At 35.1% G+C, this 21,299-nt stretch overlaps 1 protein-coding gene across 3 annotated transcripts; it reads left to right on the forward strand.

Moving 5' to 3' along the window:
* The first annotated feature begins 7,868 nt into the window (after positions 1-7,868).
* On the forward strand, positions 7,869-16,063 carry LOC128245375 (uncharacterized). 3 transcript variants are annotated; one of them, XM_052963514.1, is made up of 11 exons: positions 7,869-8,011; positions 8,273-8,329; positions 9,531-9,568; positions 9,772-9,870; positions 10,077-10,208; positions 10,675-10,899; positions 11,224-11,364; positions 12,483-12,662; positions 13,338-13,507; positions 14,146-14,326; positions 14,608-16,063. In XM_052963514.1, exons 2-11 carry the CDS (start codon positions 8,304-8,306, stop codon positions 14,946-14,948), a joined length of 1,533 nt encoding a protein of 510 aa, XP_052819474.1. In that variant the 5' UTR covers positions 7,869-8,011; positions 8,273-8,303; the 3' UTR covers positions 14,949-16,063. The 3 variants fall into 3 exon arrangements, with proteins under 3 accessions (XP_052819474.1, XP_052819475.1, XP_052819476.1); XM_052963515.1 differs by having other exon boundaries at positions 7,878-8,029; XM_052963516.1 differs by having other exon boundaries at positions 7,903-7,999.
* The last annotated feature ends 5,236 nt before the right edge of the window (positions 16,064-21,299 follow it).

The raw sequence follows: 21,299 nt of genomic DNA on the forward strand, positions 1-21,299 counted from the left end.
CATTGCGTGCCCGTAATAGTTTGGCATACATAATGGATGTCAGAGAATGCACCGCTTATCAAACTCATTGCGTGCCCATAATAGTTTGGCATTTCTAATGAATGTCAGAGAATGGACCGCTTATCAAACTCATTGCGTGCCCGTAATAGTTTGGCATATCTAATGAATGTAAGAGAATGCACCGCCCATCAAACTCATTGCGTGCCCGTAATAGTTTGGCATATCTAATGAATGTAAGAGAATGCACCGCTTATCAAACTCATTGCGTGCCCATAATATTTTGGCATATCTAATGGATGTCAGAGAATGCACCGCTTATCAAACTCATTGCGTGCCCGTAATAGTTTGGCATATCTAATGGATGTCAGAGAATGCACCGCCCATCAAACTCATTGCATGCCCGTAATAGTTTGGCATATCTAATGAATGTAAGAGAATGCACCGCTTATCAAACTCATCGCGTGCCCGTAATAGTTTGGCATATATAATGGATGTCAGAGAATGCACCGCTTATCAAACTCATTGCGTGCCCGTAATAGTTTGGCATATCTAATGAATGTCAGAGAATGTACCGCTTATCAAACTCATTGCGTGCCCGTAATAGTTTGGCATATCTAATGAATGTCAGAGAATGCACCGCCCATCAAACTCATTGCGTGCCCGTAATAGTTTGGCATATCTAATGAATGTAAGAGAATGCACCGCTTATCAAACTCATTGCGTGCCCGTAATATTTTGGCATATCTAATGAATGTCAGAGAATGCACCGCCCATCAAACTCATTGCGTGCCCGTAATAGTTTGGCATATCTAATGAATGTAAGAGAATGCACCGCTTATCAAACTCATTGCGTGCCCGTAATAGTTTGGCATATCTAATGGATGTCAGAGAATGCACCGCTTATCAAACTCATTGCGTGCCCGTAATAGTTTGGCATATCTAATGGATGTCAGAGAATGCACCGCTTATCAAACTCATTGCGTGCCCGTAATAGTTTGGCATATCTAATGGATGTAAGAGAATGCACCGCTTATCAAACTCATTGCGTGCCCGTAATTGTTTGGCATATATAATGGATGTAAGAGAATGCACCGCCCATCAAACTTATTGTGTGCCTCTTATAGTTTGGCATATCTAATGGATGTCAGAGAATGCACCGCCCATCAAACTCATTGCATGCCCGTAATAGTTTGGCATATCTAATGGATGTCAGAGAATGCACCGCTTATCAAACTCATTGCGTGCCCGTAATAGTTTGGCATATCTAATGGATGTCAGAGAATGCACCGCTTATCAAACTCATTGCGTGCCCGTAATAGTTTGGCATATCTAATGAATGTAAGAGAATGCACCGCTTATCAAACTCATTGCGTGCCCGTAATAGTTTGGCATATCTAATGGATGTCAGAGAATGCACCGCCCATCAAACTCATTGCGTGCCCGTAATAGTTTGGCATATATAATGGATGTAAGAGAATGCACCGCCCATCAAACTTATTGTGTGCCCGTAATAGTTTGGCATATCTAATGGATGTCAGAGAATGCACCGCCCATCAAACTTATTGTGTGCCTGTTATAGTTTGGCATATCTAATGAATGTAAGAGAATGTACCGCTTATCAAACTTATTGCGTGCCCGTAATAGTTTGGCATATATAATGGATGTAAGAGAATGCACCGCCCATCAAACTTATTGTGTGCCTGTTATAGTTTGGCATATCTAATGGATGTAAGAGAATGCACCGCCCATCAAACTCATTGCATGCCCGTTATAGTTTGGCATATCTAATGGATGTCAGAGAATGCACCGCTTATCAAACTCATTGCGTGCCCGTAATAGTTTGGCATATCTAATGGATGTCAGAGAATGCACCGCTTATCAAACTCATTGCGTGCCCGTAATAGTTTGGCATATCTAATGAATGTAAGAGAATGCACCGCTTATCAAACTCATTGCGTGCCCGTAATAGTTTGGCATATCTAATGGATGTCAGAGAATGCACCGCCCATCAAACTCATTGCGTGCCCGTAATAGTTTGGCATATATAATGGATGTAAGAGAATGCACCGCCCATCAAACTTATTGTGTGCCCGTAATAGTTTGGCATATCTAATGGATGTCAGAGAATGCACCGCGTATCAAACTTATTGTGTGCCTGTTATAGTTTGGCATATCTAATGAATGTAAGAGAATGTACCGCTTATCAAACTTATTGCGTGTCCATAATAGTTTGGCATATCTAATGAATGTAAGAGAATGCACCGCCCATCAAACTTATTGCGTGCCCGTAATAGTTTGGCATGTCTAATGAATGTAAGAGAATGCACCGCCCATCAAACTTATTGTGTGCCTGTTATAGTTTGGCATATCTAATGGATGTCAGAGAATGTACCGCTTATCAAACTTATTGCGTGTCCGTAATAGTTTGGCATTTTTAATGAATGTCAGAGAATGCACCGCGTATCAAACTCATTGAGTGCCCGTAATAGTTTGGCATATCTAATGAATGTCAGAGAATGAACCGCCCATCAAACTCATTGAGTGCCCGTAATAGTTATTTGTCATGAATGTCAGAAGTGTCCGAGAATGATACAAGATACAAAAATCTTTATTTACGGTCGGGTATATGATTACATGAATTTAAGCGCAATAAGCATTTTTCCGACATGAGGGTAAAGTGTTTAAACGTCAGCTAGTACCGGAACATATCCTTCTACCGTCAATAAGGCTTCTCGTTTTGCATCAAACATTTATATAATAAACCGGGAATTTAATTGTTAAAAGTATTACATCTCATAATATATTAGAGTGACACACTTATTCAAAATCAATACTTACACATGTATATCAAACATAAATTTTGAGTGATAAACCTTTAACTACTTACTAAATAATGCATTTAATGAACATATTAATTACTGATAACAATATTATAACAATGTTTTTAATAGCTGAAAACGCAAAAGTATTAAATGATTGGTGAATGCTAATATAATAACTGCCATCTACTATCGTCTCATAAGGTAGCAATACCGTGATTTCTGCAAAATCATTTTTTTAATTAAACTGGTTACCATTCATAATCAGCATTTTTTCGACAATTGTTCATCCTTTTGGTATATTAAAACAATTGTATTAAATGTGTAAAATCTTATTATGGAGATATAGTTTAATTAATTTTTAACAAGCGATAACTTGTTGCTCAATCGTAAAATCCTTTCAAATGAGCTGATCAAACGTCATGATATGTAGGAGTTATATGCTTGTCCATTTAAGCGACCAATAACTGGTTTAACATTGAATGAATCTCAGTTGAATGCATTGCAAATATGTTTACGAAACATGCGGATTAAGATACAAATCATTGGTATTGCAAAATCGGCGGCGATATCTACGGGTAATTTAGCATTCGATCTTTAAACAGATAAAACAAAAGAGTAAACAACTCGATAAACTGATTGCCTGGGTGTTTTTTGTCAAATTCAATAATGATTGACGTAGGACCCTTTGAGTGCAGCTATCAAAAGGTAATCAAGTTATCGTGCCCTGTTTCAAAACCTGGACTACCAAATAGTTTAGTTCGAAAAACCCTATCGTAATCTACGAAAAAGGCCATGCAAATTCATCTGTAGTGTCTCTGGGACATCTTAAAAGAAAGGGAGAATCGCAGGATTATTTTATAACCAGTTCGTTTATGTAATGACTAAAGCCATTCAATAGCCACAGACCATTTGGACTAAAATGACAAATATATTTCTTTACATAATTTAAAAATACCCTATAGATTCAACTAAATAAATAATTTACTTCTCCTAAAATTTGTCCTGTTTGTGCCAACAGAAGAGGGGGGGGGGAACATTCTGTTGGAGTCTTAAAAGTGAGGTAAGACATTAAAGCGGAGCCATCTGATATTTCTGACTACTTTGGCCTGTTAACCATTAATACATACTCCTACGATACACGTCCTTTTCGTGTTTGTTAAGAGTTTTTCTTACTAAATCTCGTTTTAATCGCAGTAGCTTTAAAGGGAATATATTTGCTAACTTATATAATGTTGGCATTGAAAATACACATTAACATGGTATTTAGAAAGTTGTTAATTTTCCAAGTGTAATGGTATTTTTGTGCATTAACCTCTTGAGTCAGAATAGTTGGGATAGATCAATATAAACGTGTATGCACTTTCAATTGTCTTTCTTTGTGTATTTCTGTATAGAATTCGTTCAAAATGTATTTTATGTGATGCAGTCTTTACTTAAGGTATATTATTACTAAAGGTTAGGTCTATTAAAATGTTCATCTATTAGTCTCGATAAAATATATGTTTAAATATTCATCACGTTTCATACATTGTAACAAGTAACACTCTTACATTTACCATTCAATTACATATACTAAATTCTACTTGACACCACTTCAAATAAATTGAAACGCTCTCAGTACAATAAATTAATGTATGATATCGGGTCAAATTAAGTTTCATCTCAGCTCTTAAAGTTTCTGGTAAACTGAACAAAAAGCAAAACACAATGCAGAACGCTTTAAAAGAACGAGACACCAAAATGGTCCCCAAGTCGACGATTTCCTTAAAGCAAGTCAAATTACGAGAATTGTATGAGGCCGATAATACATCATTGCACATAATTGTAAGAATATTCCATCGCTGTCTCAGCTGAGTCTACCCATTTAAAGGTAGCGGATAATGGTTTCCCAGTTACGGGTGTTTATATTAAACATGTGAAAAACGAGTGATAGTGACAAGTAATAAAGTAAATAAAACATACGCTATTTTTAATTACACTGAGAATACGTTGACAAATCAAGTAAATTTCGAAATGTGAAAATACTCAAAAATTTAAAAGAACAAACAGCGATATAAAAGTAGTTAATGAGTTTTTATTGTCAAAAGGAGATTCAAGAAATATTTAATTCATTCCACCAAATGAGCTCAGTGAATACTTTTGTCAGTTCATCTTATCTGTTAGAAAACAAAATGGTGAGGAGTATGAGCCAACAAGCCTTAGAAGCTTTATGAGCTCTGTCGAGAGAAATCTGCGATGTGAAAACTCAAAAATATCTGTTATTCATGATGTTGAGTTTGCTTAAGTTCGACATGTCTTGAAAAGCAAACAACAAATTCTGAAAATAGAAACAAGTCAAGAGCAGCCGAGGTTCTCACTGACACACATCTGGAGCAGATGTACCAGACCCACACTCTTGGTGATGCAAGTGGAGTTCCCTCATCCATTTAATGTGATACACATGTACTGCACTTTTTTGGTATGATGACTGGGGCTGAAATACGAAATATTAGATGGGGTGACGTTCACCTGGTTTTGGATTCTGAAACTGGGCACGATTTCATTGAACTCAAAACTGAGCGCCAAACCAAAACAAGGACGGGTGAAAACGCTCGAAATGTTAGGTAAGACGAGTTTCTTATTGTTAAAAATGATATTAAAATGCAGTTCTGATGTCTTATCATTGAAATAATAGAGATGCTTTGTTATTATTTTTTGCAATTCAGAAACACACTGATTCGTTTAAAAGTGAATTTAATTTAAAAAAAGAGAATATATATATATATATATATATATATATATATATATATATATATATATATCAGATTATTTTTTTCAAATGATTATGTCAAATTATTTCAGACAAAATCAGCCTCGTTTGCACGCAGCTGAGGGTGAGCCAAGCCGAGATTCTGTTCATTTTTTTAAGTGTATAGGGACCGGCGCTCAGTTGAATTTCTTGATCCTGAAAGCCCATATATTTTGAATATTTGTACGGGCCAGCAGAAAGGCTTGTTCTGAAACTGTGCCATGGGAATCAACTACAGTATAATGAACAATATGAAGATAGATGCTGGTATAGCGGACCAAAGCATCACGCCGTACAGATATTTATTGTCATTATCAAGTTGTGCATTATTTAACAATTAATCCTTTTGGTAGGTAACGGTGGAATATTTACTTGGCTACATGTGCTAGTACAAGAGTTGTACATCATTTTGACTTACAAACTCTAACCGCATACATGTATGCACAAGCATTTTGAAAGTAAGTGTTTACCTTCAGTCCATTTATTCGGTGTTAAATAATTGTTGTGGCCGGGAAAGGCTTGTTAAAAAACTAAAACAACAACGGGTTCCCGCCAAATCAAGTCGTTCAGATCAGCGGCCATACAAAAATATGAACAGTCTAAACGATTAAAGCAGATTGAACACCAACCAGGCCATGGCGATATCCGACATCTTGTCGTCGAATGAATCTACCAATATCTGCGCTCCATTCCTCCAAAAAACATCTTCTGTCCATCATGGACATTTCCACCGGGCTTTTTCGTTAACCCCACATTCAACGGGAACGTAACATTCAACTTCAAAAAAATTGAAACTAATTCAGTTTCTCAACAACAAAACACCCTGCACAACGCCTTGAATTCGCCGCCGACGAAGCACCGTAGGATCCAGATGATTCCGGAGACTGAGAGCGAAATTGATTAAACAAGCACCAAAAAAAAAACACTGAAAATAATTTTTGGCAAACACACTTTTAATTGTTCATATTTGTTAGTTAAATCCTGTCAAAATTGTTTGTGAATTATGTCACATGTTCCAGTTTCATTGACTTTCATTTCTACGCGATATTTGTGTTTTTTTCATCTGCAATGTGTTTGCTTAAATACGTGTTTAGTGCGTAAATAAATATTAAAAAAATGAGGTTTCATTGATCGTTAAAGTGTTTTATATAAAATTAATTTCAATTTCAAAAATTATTTCCATTAAGTATGGAACTTAGTGGAGGGACTGCTCGCGCGAAAACGAGGTAGCCCTGATATAGCGGTAAGGCCGCAGTTACTTCCCTTCGCAAAAAGGCCAAGAAGGGGACTGTCGTAAAACAAAATTTACTCCAGCGAAGAAATATATTGGAAAATGACTATAAATGCATGAAAATTTGTTGAATTTAGTGTAAGATCGTATTTTATTTCCGTCGTGGTCACCGAAAAATAATATTTTCTATTGTTGCGCAGTGTTTAAATGTAATTTACACAATCTCAAATACCAATACTTGCCCATATGTGTATGCCGATTTAAAAAACAACAACATTAGAAATATTAGCTTCTACATTCAGAGGCAAGTATAAACAATGTTAGAATTCATCATTAATGTTAACAATCAGGTGTTGTAATTTCAAAGTCAGCCTTAACAAGTAGTCGTGGATATATACTTGTGCAGTCAAATAACTTTTAAAGTAGTTCAATGATTTCAACGCGCTCTATTTCTTATGTGACTCAGTCGACAACTTGAAATCCCACGTAGATTAGTCCTCGCTTCGCTACTACCATCCCTCCAATTCACAAATACTTGATAGCTGTTCTAATCTACACGCTCTATTTAGATTATTATATTTCGTTCAGAGGTTTAACATAATCACAAAGGTAACTTTATCTGACGTTCAATTAATATACATATTACGCTCTATACTATAGAAAACGATATGAATAGATCACTTTTGTTAAAGTTTTAAACAACTTATTTCTAAATGAGTTACCAAAGGACGCATTTCTTTTCAGGCAATTAAATATTGCCCATGTAATTCCTCAAGGAGAGACAACGGCAACTGCACCAATGTACATGTCGAAGCACACATGAGTGACATTCTTTTTGTTCCATCTTAGGCACAACTTAATTCTATTTTTAGCTCATGGGAAGTCCGATTGTGTCATACATGTGTCAAGCACGTGGCAGGGTGTGTTCGAAAAACACCTGAATACTGGGATTCCGAAAGTTTATATTTTAAAAGAAGCTGTCATAAAAAATCCCCCATTTCCAATTATAAAGCTTGACAGACCGACATACAATTAAACAGAAAGTAGCTACTATAAATGTTCTTATATTTGCCATAGAACACAATACAACAGTAATATAAAAAAGGATTTGGAAAACTCTCATTCCAGGACAGTGATAATTTAAACACCGGCAATATCGTTAGTAATTAGGTATCGAAAAAACGAAAAGTAATTTGTTACCGTATAAATCATTTCGGTTACAGGTCACTATGAAGCTTAAATCATTCTTAATTCATAGATGGAATGTAATCAGAAGTAAAAAAGGATATTTATAAATCATCTGAAAGATATATCAAACGAAATAACACCTCATGGAAAACGATTTTATTTTTTAAATCAATATGATTTCAACATTGGATGAACGTGAAAATACTACACTATTTTATAGTAATTCCATCAATTTCACTGCAGGTACCACACAGCTGAGTTAGTGAATACCGCTATGGAGATGCTTCGAGCTGCACTTTTGTAAGTAAAATCTAGTGGTTATATGTGTTTTCTAAAAGTAAAATCCTACTTTTTACTCTTTTCTGTTAATGCCCAAATATCAAATGCACTATTTTTCAATTCAAATTTATGGTATTTTAAGCTAAATTTGATTTAATTTAAAACTGATGTACTATGCATTCTAGGTATATCTAATTTAAAGTTGTCAGTACATCACTAATAAGTGCATACAGTGTAAAAAGCGGTCATTTTGTATAAACTGATTCAATTCAAAGTATTCGAATAAAGAAATATTACGATCGATTGAAATAGAAAATTAATAAATTCATGAGTGTATATATCAACCAGTGTTTACGCTTTCAATTAATAGATATTGCCATCTTAGTCCGATAAGTTTTACGTTAGTATTGTCTAGGTATGCTCATTCACCTTTGGTTTTGATCCCGTGACATAAGTAGTCTACACTCACTTATGTGTAACCTTAAAGAAAAACGGTCATGTTTCAGTAGTACCTTTAAGATGTTTATGATCAGAGTTATTCCCCTGTAATTTTCTGAAGCGCTAAGGTAATTGATCAGTGTGCAAATAGTGATAACGCTACTAGTGTGCAACCAATCCCTAGTATTACCTTAACTGAAATTAGCTTCGGAACGTGTCACTTGATATGGAATGAAAGCACTAACAATAGTAACAATACGAACAAGTTAACAATGCACATTTACAGTATTTTCTTTACACATGTATAGTATACCTTTAAAACTAATGCTTCCGCCTAGGTTATCCAGTGACATGTATTTATAAATATGAATAATAACTGGGTTCCCTTTTGATTTTTATAACCACAAATACTATCCAGTATCATGTAAGAATTATATTTAAGCGTGCCCTATTCGTATTAGGTTAAAACTATTAAACTGAAACAATTTCAATAAAACCTTGCACTATAATGTGAGCATATTTAAATGAGTTATCTCTTCAAACAAGTAATCCATAAAGATCACAAACCATCAGTGTAAACATGATATTAGACGCCTGAGTAACTTGCGTGTGAATGTAAATATTGAGAAACTAGATCAAATCTAGTATTTGATACCCGATACATACTTCAAAACAAATTCAGTATAGTGTACTTTAAAAACTCTGTCGTGAGACAGACTTTAAAATGCAAAGCGAATATTTAGCATGAAAGGTGATATGACAAATGAGATGATTTATATTTCAGGATTGTAGTATACGTTGGAACGGTAAAAAGTGCGACTGGTGAGAATTTTAATTATTATATAAAAGTTAAGTTATCGCGAAATAACGTGAATAAATGACTGAATATTATTTAAAATTGTATAAAACGTTGTTTTTTGTGTGTGTGTTTTTTTTTTAATTTACTGTTTCATATATAAATAAATATCAATTGCTAATGTAGATATGGTAATACGGTCTAAGTGGTGCTCATTCTCTTTTTCAAGTTTGTGGTATAAGACAAATAGATACAAATAAAGAAATATGCTGCGGACAAAAACCTCATAGAAGGTTTGAAGAAGGACACGAGTTAGGATGCTTTCAAGGTGAGGAACAATACTTGTTACTTTCAAATTATACCAACACCATTTTATGGTGTATTGCTTATCGTTGTAGTTGTTGCGGTTGTAAATATTGTTGTTGTTTTTTGTTGTTGTTTTTGTTGTTGATGATGATGATGATGATATTGGAACTAGTATGTAAACTCGAAGTATAACCTGATATCTACGAGATATATTTTTGTTTTTCACAGACATGGTTTTTGACAAAACTGTTATGGTTGTTTGTGGAAGTCGATTGGAAAAAAGAACAATTGTGGAAAGGGAATACTCGAAAGACTTCTTCTGCTGTTTTGGCCAGTTTCATGCAAAGAACAAATATGACAGTAAGAATTTCTCCCAGTGTCAGTTAAAGGCCTAGTTTAAGGAATGTTTGGCATGATAATCCCCTGCTGTGCATCTCCTTCTAATTACACTTGTGTCACAGTAAGGGCCAATTTCTGTGTATTTGTTTATTGGCTCAGGGCCATTTAGGGTCCATTTTTATAATAATACATGGAAAACTGCACAGCAGGATACTCAGATTTGAGATCTTTTAAGCCAATTAGGCAATAAGATTAAGATCAATAAACAGAGGTTGTGTACAAATACACAGATCTTTTTTTTGATTTTTTTTTTTTTGGGGGGGGGCGGAGGGGGCACTTAAAGAAGGCTTAAACTAGGTTCTTAAGATAATTTGTAACCGTTCAGGGCTGCACTTTCAATAATCAAACTAACTACGTATAGTACGCAACAAGAATAAGAACGCGAATCCATTTCGGCTTATTTAGGATGATGTCATTTATTTTTAAGTTAAAGGATGTTGCCATGGTGAACAGGAGCGTATATACACGCACAAACGCCAAGCGTGTTGCAGTGGTGTTGTGGTTGATCGCAAGGTTAGAACAGCTCAAGTGTGCCACGGAACGACACTGATAGATAGGAATGCGAGACGACCTAGATTACTTCAATGCACAGGACCAAACGGACGAAAAACAGGTTATGACACAAGCAGCTATGTTTGCTGCAAACAAACCGGTAAGTGCAAGTTCCTAGCAAATTTATGTTTCTCAAACCTCTTAAAGGCATTCGCCAAATATTTATTAATACCGATGTTTGAAGATGCGTGTGTGGCATTTCTGTTTAGTTTGTGATGTTTTATGTCTCTCGTTTAGAGTTTGTTAGGTCTTAACTAAAATCCCTTAACATGGTCATTGTAGTTACCTTTTTTATCACGTATGACATACTTGTTGAAAAATTAAAAAAGCTTTTTCGGACAAACAGAATAAAACTAAACAAATCGAAGTATCTTAGGGTTTTTTTGTTAGGAATTAAACAATACCTTCCTATTGGCTATTTCAGGTTTGATTTTAGAAAAACCAGGACCAGGGCCATATTTTTGTCACGATGATGACGTTTATAATTCCTATCAAATGCAACTGTTACGTTTAGAGAATGGCACTGATATTGTTGTCCAGAAAGGCATTACAATGTGTGGGAACGGTAAGCATTAATAAACGCAGGGCTTCGACAGGTGTCCTATGTCTAAAAGGCAATTGTTTGGCAGGAGGGGGTAGCCGTTTTGGACGTGCATCCCTTTCTCCCTTCACGTGATTAGGAATGCGCGAAGAACTGGATGATTAGGGGGATTAGGTGGTACACCCACAAGAAAGCATTCTGTTTGAAATAGAACATGTTGGTATATTATACTCAACCTCTACTTCTATATTAACAGGAAAGAAATAGTTGAGGGGGAGGAATTGGAAATTGATCCGTTTTAAATTCAAACCCAAGTTATCGTTTAGTTCTATTCACCAGGACGTTCCAATAATGTACATTTTTGAAGGTATGAAACATACGGAGTTATGTAAATAAACTCATTTTTTTCTCAGCTGGTTAGGCCAAACAAATGACATAGTGAACTGATCGTGGCAAAAATGTTTCATGTCGTTTCTTTCGAATAGAAGAAATATTATAATTATATTATTTTAATAAAACCATTCTATCAACGAGCGTATCGTGAGATCAATCTATCTAATCTTCCATTCTTGCATGTCATAAAAAAATATTTAAAACAAGGAGTTCGGCTGATAAACAGCACTCTAAGCTTATTTAAATTTTGAAACTTAATCTTTAACCTGCGCTCAATTATATATTGTTTTACAATAAATAATATGGTGGCTGCAGATTGCAATCTCTATGTAGAAGTATGCGGTAGGACCTTAATACAATCACATAAACATATTCATTCAAATTATCATCTGGCCCAAATATCTCGAAACTTCTTAAGTTCCATATAATGGGATTAAGCTAAGTTCACTGCTATTGATTTCCTATGATATGCGTTATATTTAATTCTTTAAGAGTGTTTAGATGTAATATAGTAAATATCGTTATGATAATCACAATAAAGCATTTTTTCATTCAATTATAAGTATCTATTTTGTCTAATTGAAATCAGCTTCGTAAGCCTGTTAAGCTTAAGAAGTTTAAAAAAATGGAGCCTGATGATTTGTTTATGCTGTTAAATTTCACATTTCTCGATAAATATCTCACATATATATTCGCCAATGGTCCTTTACATAACAGTTATCAATATTAAGCATACTACCTGATTTCAGCTTTTATCACAACATCAAGTCCATTTAGTGACATCTACTGCTGTGACGGTGTTATCCATCACGTAGGAAAGAGCGACTGGAATACGATGGAATGTTGTGGGACAAAGATGTATAACTACACAAGCCAATCATGCTGCAACAAAGTTATTCTCAACAGTGATACGGGCTGTTGCAACGGACGTAAGAATTTAATAAAATTTCTATATTTACAGATTATATCAACGACGTTAATATTAATACTGTGTTAATGGTATATATTCATTAAATTGTTCATAGGGCCAACTTTAAATCTAGTCGGGTTTAAAGATGCACTCTTATTCCTAAATAGGATTTACCACAAGTAATACAAATGTTTATTATACCAAAAAGGATGAATAAATGTCAAACATAACGATTCATATACAGGATACCGAGTTAAATTTGAAATAAAGATGCAGAAAATACGGTATTTCTACATTATCAGACGATAGTAGATCACAGTAAATATTTAAGCTCTCACCAATCATTTAATATTTTTGCGTGTTCAACTATTAAATGGTTTCAATCGTGTTATCAGCTATTAATATTTTCCAAATATGCATTATATAGTAAGTAGTTGAAGGTTTATCACTCAAAATCTATGTTTGTTATACATGTGTATGTATTGATTTTGAATAAGAGCATCACTTTAAATGTTTCTTATTTACAAAATTAGAATGATAACAACAGGGACATGCTCGATAGTCAAACAATCTATAGATACTGTAGATATTCGGGAGTAGCATATACCGGTCGTCTCTGCGGAACCAAACACACAGACATGCTTACTTGAACCAATGTTTTATAACATTCCATTAATACGTTAAATGCTTTCAGATACACCTTACATTCTGATGGCCGAAGACTGTTGTGAAAATAAGGTCATCGACAGAGCCGAGGAATTGTGTTGTAGAAACAACATTGTAAGGAAGAAATATCCTTCTCACTACGGGTGTTGCAAGATAGACCATGCATGGACAACCTACAACGAACTAAATCCTCCAGTTGTAAGTGAATGATATTGATCGAAGTTTGAAGTAAACATAAAAACTCCATAATTTAGTCGTATAACCGTAGTTTGATCAGGGTCAATGATGATAAAATGGCCTACTGGTTGTACATAAAATGGAAGCAAGAGTAAAGCCTACATGGAGCAGCGAATGTATTACTAGACGCTTGTAGAGAGACACACACAAAAATAAATGGGCAGAAAACACGGTGTTTCTACCTTATGAAACTATAGTAGATCATAGCAAATCTTTAAGCATTCACCAATCATTTTATTCATTTTTGCGTTTTCTATTGAATACACGGTTACAGTTATCAGTAATTAGTAATTTCCATAAATGCATTATTTAGTAAGTTGTAAAAGGTTTATCACTCAAAATGTATGTTTATTATACATCTGTCTTTCATGATTTTGAATAAGCGTGTGACTTATTAAAAGAAATTTGAATACGGTTTAGACATATATATTTTATGTATTCCTATATGTGTTTATGCATTCTCGTGCTAACCTTTTAGGTTTTAAATGTTATGCATAGAAGTTAATGCGGATATTTATGCAGTTTAACTGTAAAATATATTGATATATATACTTATAAATGTTCAATCTATTAAATATCTATTTTTGCTTTCAATCTAGGAGTGTCTTTTGACACATCTGAGACATACATTTAACACCAATCCGACAAGACAAAAAAGGTTGGGTGGGAATCAAAACATAGCAAGTGAAACTACAGGGAGAAGCCCATTAGAAAAATGCCCATTTACAGAATGTTTCGATAGAGAACAGAAACAACGTAGAGTCTGCAGAAAACTATTTGGTATGATTGTTTATAATATATTTGCTCACAGCATCCTTGCTTGGATAATCAGAAAAGTAATGTTTTGTAATACAAAACAATCGGTTCATTGATCGGTTTTAGTAAAATAGTTATATAAATCATAAGCCAAGATTATCATTTTTTATCTCGGATTAGTCATATTAAATTACAAGTATTGTTCGCATTTAAAGTTATCTTTCTGTAGATATTTATAGTTGAGACATTTTGGACAAAAAGAGTGTGAAAAATATTCAAATGTGTACCTTTTTAATTTCTTACAGAGCTGGACATTTATCTTGACGGCGTAAATATTACTAATGATGGGTCAACTCTTCATATAACACTTATCCAGCCTGATGCATTTGTCAACAAGAAATTCCAGCTATCTCTACCATACATATGCCCATGTCTCGAAAGGGGCCATGTTTACACGGTATTTACCAGCAAGGGATGGGTTCGAAAATTGACAGCAGACAGAACTTTTGAATCTTCAAACTATCCAACAATAAACAAAAAGGATTTTCTAGTAAAAAGAGGAAGTGGAGCGGACTCATTTGCATGTACAATAAGGCGAAAGCATTCCGCTTTCTACAATTCATGGAGAGGGTCGCCAGTTCTGTAGTTAAAAAGAAACAGATATTTTTACGGTATAGGAGTACGAACCAGTAATATAGTTGATGAAAAGATAAAAAAAGATGAAGAAAGCAATCCTAATCATGGATCAACATGAACCTTTAAAGAGCAAGAGTTTATGGAAGGTTATTGAACCTCTCGGAAAGAGTAGTCTGCCGATTCGCGACCTGACAGCTTCTTGCTTGTAAAAGCACTTAAAATAAGACGGTGTATTGTGACTGCTTACACATAAGCAGATGGTGAAGACATTTCTCCCTGATATGAATCACTCTCAATTCTATTTCCTTGGTTAAAAGCTTGATGTCAATTTTTGTCTGATTCTGCGACATTATGGGAGAGACGAACATTTCATCAATAGACTACCACATCTTAAATATTTTATTTTTATTTTTTATTGCATTATGTCATCCGAAATTATTGCTTTTGATTTAAATATTTTAAATCAACACATCATAATACACAGAATAGGGCATATTTTGTATAATTTACCCGAATTCATTATTTAATTGTATGAATAATCAAATAACTATAACATGTACTTTTACTTCCAGGCAGCAGAAACAATAGGGCATAATTATGATGCAATTAAGTTTAACTATAGATGAGCGAATAATTCTTGCCATTATTCATTTGTCCATGTATGTCAATGACTTTGAAGATATTTTACATTTACACGGCATTGGAATTATCATGCTACCGATTTTTGGCTAATTTGTACTGACGACCTAGTGTGTGTTTGCTCATTCGGCGGAAGAATTTCATTCTAGCTTATTAATCACTGAGTATTGTATTAGACTTTAAAGATTAATTTAGAAAAGAAAAGAACAAACGTTGGCAGAATTCCAGATGGTTTACGAATTAAAATGATGATTACAATATAGATAGTGAAAGAATTTAAACAGTGTCACTGAGTAGCATGATGGATTAGTATGTGGTCACCTAACCGGACAAGTTGGTTTCCTATGGGTCCTCCCCCCATCGGCAAAAGCACACTGTTGCGTATCATTGTGCCAAAAAGAGTTATTGATATAGTGTTGTATTTGCTATTTTTTATTATTTATGCTGTATTGTTTGTATGGGCGTGTTTTAAAAAATAAATATGATATCGATTGTACTTGATTTGTTTTACAATTGTTGTAGAATTTATAAGTTTGATCTAGGGTAGGTATACAAACAGATGGTGCATTCCTGCAAGCAAAAACAACACTCGCTAGACATGCAAGCAATACATGTAATTCGTTTGAAAAGAATACATTTGCAATTATTACACCCGGTCAGAGAGCTTTTCGATAGACTAATTAATCACATGATACTGTATCGACCTGTAGTCTGGGATACATACAAACGGACGGCGATCGAATGCATCCAATTTTTTATATTGTATTAAAGCTAAAATGGACGATTTTTGTTTAAAGATATCAATGCTCACGTAAATATTCCACGATTTATAGGATAAAACTACAAACTATTAAAACAAGCCTATGATGTTCAAATTTGGCAATGTGTATCAACACAAGCATAATCTACTAAGGACTTTACCATGTTTTGCTAAACCAGGGTGTCAATAATATAACGCTATTTTTGTATGTTTATAGACAAAATGTCATTGATAAATTCAAAGTATGAGGAATGATTATTCAAGTCAATGCCTTCCTGTACTATGCTTATTTTCATTTTAAAACTTAAGTATTAAATTGAACGTAAGAGTGTGTAGATCTTATTTGTGAAATTTTAGATGCATACATGTTAAGCGAAGAAAATATTATATAGTTCGATAGTATCGTTCAATGACCCTCTACGTAAATGGCTCCATAAACTGTTCAGTCAATCAAAAATAAAAGCATACTACAAACCGAATGCATCTGTGTATATCAGTCATTTCAGTTAAGAAATAGAAATGCTCAGTTTGATGTGATTCTTCTTTAACTTGACATATTTACAAATTGCATGTTTTATTAGTTACTCTTTAATTTTAGCTACTTTACATTGTAAAATGTACCTATTTGATTATAATTTGATATTGTTTATGATTGACCAAGTCATTTCGAATACATCCTTTAAAATATGCAAAACATGCCATGAACTGCTCACACTGCTCATTTTATTTCATGTATCGACGCAAATATATTTATATTTGACAGACTAACTTTATCAATGTTAGCCATGTGTATGTCAATTAATTTGATGTGTTTCACTGTGAATGCAATGTATCACCACATGGGAAGACAATCAAATACTGAGAACATGTTTTGTTACATTACATTCAGTATGGACCCGATTTAACCGTAGATGTTGTCAGTGTTACCTGAGTACCACTGGACGATTTGCTCTATACGCGGTACTTGCACATTGCTTATATACATCCTATCACTTTTAAGTCAAACATAAATGGAAAGGTTGTGCTCTTCAGTTATAATAGCGTAAAAACCACCAACTATTATGGAAGAAAAGGTGAGTAAGTTACCCTGGACGACACGTTGAACATGTAATACATTCAAGATGTCTTTCTCTCAGGCGCAAACAAAACTTGTTTACTCAAATCTGTTAAGGCGTTCAATCATAGCACGTTGTTGTGGAAGTCAACTTCCTGCAGTTGTAAAGGCTTTCCCCAATGAAGGGTGGGTGGGTGGGGATTGGCAAAACCCGGCACACATCCACTTCTTAGGCCTTCAACAATCAGTATGGGTAGGAAAGGTTAAATCAACTGCACACAGCGACTTGTAAAGCATTCCACAATAAAGCGTTTAATGGGAAGGCAAACTACCTGCACACAGCGACTTGTTAAGGTATTCCACAATAAAGCGAACAATGGGAAGGCAAACTACCTGCACACAGCGACTTATTAAGGTATTCCACAATCAAGCGAACAATGGGAAGGCAAACTACCTGCACACAGCCACTTGTTAAGGTATTCCACAATAAAGCGAACAATGGGAAGGCAAACTACCTGCACACAGCCACTTGCAAAGGCATTCCAGAATTAAGCGTGTAATGGGAAGGCAAACTACCTGCACACAGCGACTTGTTAAGGTATTTCACAATAACGCGTACAATGGGAAGGCAAACTACCTGCACACAGCCACTTGTTAAGGTATTCCACAATAAAGCGAACAATGGGAAGGCAAACTACCTGCACACAGCCACTTGTTAAGGCATTCCACAATAAAGCGTTTAATGGGAAGGCAAACTACCTGCACACAGCCACTTGTTAAGGCATTCCACAATAACGCGTATAATGGGAAGGCAAACTACCTGCACACAGCCACTTGTTAAGGCATTCCACAATAAAGCGAACAATGGGAAGGCAAACTACCTGCACACAGCGACTTGTTAAGGTATTCCACAATAAAGCGAACAATGGGAAGGCAAACTACCTGCACACAGCCACTTGTTAAGGCATTCCACAATAAAGCGAGCAATGGGAAGGCAAACTACCTGCACACAGCGACTTGTTAAGGTATTCCACAATAAAGCGAACAATGGGAAGGCAAACTACCTGCACACAGCCACTTGTTAAGGCATTCCACAATAACGCGTATATTGGGAAGGCAAACTACCTGCACACAGCCACTTGTTAAGGCATTCAACAATAAAACGAACAATTGGAAGGCAAACAACCTGCACACAGCCACTTTTTAAGGCATTCAACAATAACGCGTATAATGGGAAGGCAAACTACCTGCACACAGCCACTTGTTAAGGTATTCCACAATAAAGCGAACAATGGGAAGGCAAACTACCTGCACACAGCCACTTGTTAAGGTATTCCAGAATTAAGCGTATAATGGGAAGGCAAACTACCTGCACACAGCCACTTGTTAAGGTATTTCATAATAAAGCGAACAATGGGAAGGCAAACTACCTGCACACAGCCACTTGCAAAGGCATTCCAGAATTAAGCGTGTAATGGGAAGGCAAACTACCTGCACACAGCCACTTGCAAAGGCATTCCAGAATTAAGCGTGTAATGGGAAGGCAAACTACCTGCACACAGCCACTTGTTAAGGTATTCCACAATAACGCGTACAATGGGAAGGCAAACTACCTGCACACAGCCACTTGTTAAGGTATTCCACAATAAAGCGAACAATGGGAAGGCAAACTACCTGCACACAGCCACTTGTTAAGGCATTCCACAATAACGCGTACAATGGGAAGGCAAACTACCTGCAGACAGCCACTTGTTAAGGCACTCCACAATAAAGCGAACAATGGGAAGGCAAACTACCTGCACACAGCCACCTGTTAAGGCCTTTCACAAGAAAATGGTGGTGGATAAGGTTCTGTATTAACACATTTTGAAAACATATATCATTAAGCTAAACGTTTGATTCATATCAAATGCTTGCAGTGGGAAGGCGAACTACCTGCTAACTTCCTGCTAACAGTAACTTGTTAAAACCTTCAACAAGAAAACGTAAGTTTGAAGGCCTTACTAAACACATTTTGATAACAGGTATTATTAAGGTTAATGTACGATCCCTATAAAAACGTAAAACGCACAACAGACTGTGCTATCTTTATAGTTCAAATTCCGTTTGTATACTTTTCAAAACGTCTTTAGATAAATATCATAACTAGTTATGTCAAAATATCCCACCAATTTCTTGCGGTTCCTTCAGTTGTTAATATACGTTCAGATATGAAAAATTTGCAATAGGATAGTGATAAAAAATGAATTAAAATCACTTCCTAGTAACAAATATACAGATTTATTATTTAAGTAGAAGGAATGTGTCAAACACACAATGAAGTGGTGATGTGGTTGCAACCTGCAGTTATACCGTATCGCGTGACAATATTGCGTTAAGTTGTGGATGCTCTTTGAGCCAAACTCAACGTTCGTAAAATATGCTAAGCTTCACATGTTTGAAAGAACATATGTGAAGTGCTTCTTATACATCCAACTGAACATGCAACGTCTTTTGACATTCTTGAGACTTTGTGTGTTGAAGCTTTTGAATACCAGTGTCTTTATGCTGATTTTCTGACTTGTTATATGTAGAGGCATCGAAAATGAATGTTATGTGAAAATAATCCTGTAACGATTATGGTAACTCTTGTGCATTTCTGGCATGGCCTATAGAATGAGAATAGGTTTTGTTGGAAACAATTAACCACGGGCAATTTTTTACTCGATATTATACAAATTAACAGCACAAACAATTTCCCAAGCCAGTCATTGTACGGGTATTCAACAAGTAAACAATTGCTGCAAATGCAGCAAGAAGAGTACACGGCGGAAAACGAAATTGTTTGATTAGTTTAAATCGAAAATGGTTATCAATGTGCCATGAAGTACGTGTACTGTAGGTTTATTAGTTGTACGATAAAGTATTGATATAAAGGAGCCTATTACATACAGTATGTTTTTCTTAGGTGTACGATGACAATGTATTTCACCAATCCAAGTGAGCACCAAAAGTTAGATTACGTGAGAGGCTCGAATGAAAATCATTTACTTTTTGTGTTCTTGAGTTGAAATATATTGCGATCTTACAATGAAACAAAGTATATTTGTTACATACATTAGGATTAAAAATGACAATTAATTGTCGTTTTTTAGAAAAGCGTGGCAAATTGTAGGCAATAACGTTGTTGGAATTGTATTCCAGCCTCGTGTATGCTAATGTTTGACAGTTTGATAGATTATCTTTTGATCAAGGAATGCAACTTTAACGTCATAACAAAGTTTAACTGTCCAGGTCCAGTGCTTAACACCTTTTTTTATCATGTTCCTATTATGTTTACAATTAACTGTAATAACTCGATCTCAAATACTCCAGATGCAAATGTGTCACATTCAGTTAAATGGGAAAACGACAAATTTCGTAGAAATATAATATATTCGTTGACTGAATTTAATGCAATATTTCAATTGCATTGACAGAAATAGTCAGGATACAATTAGCATAAATTAAGGTGTTTCCAAATTTGCGAAATTAATGAACGATGTTGCTTTGCCACTCTTATATAAAGAGCGAAACAATAAAAGTGGTATGCAATAACATTTATCAGACTGGTTTATTGCCAATTACCGTGAAAAAAAGATCGAAATAATTAAGAAATGGTAGTTTATTTAAGTATTTGACACTTTTAAGAAAAGACTCCCCAAAACGAGCAGCCATGGTGTGATTTTAATGAAATCCTACATTTGATTTGATCAATAATGATCCCGATCCACTCATTGTACATGGTACATGCATATCCATTGAATATAGGACGTGTCGTCAGGTTTAAACTAGTTATAATTCGTGAAATAGAGGCGCCTGTGTAAATAAATAGACGTACACTTCTGTATTTAGAGGTGCACATCCATAGTTATATCTGCACCTGCATT

Source organism: Mya arenaria, chromosome 9, assembly GCF_026914265.1.
Source record: "Mya arenaria isolate MELC-2E11 chromosome 9, ASM2691426v1".
NCBI classification, from domain to species: domain Eukaryota; kingdom Metazoa; phylum Mollusca; class Bivalvia; order Myida; family Myidae; genus Mya; species Mya arenaria.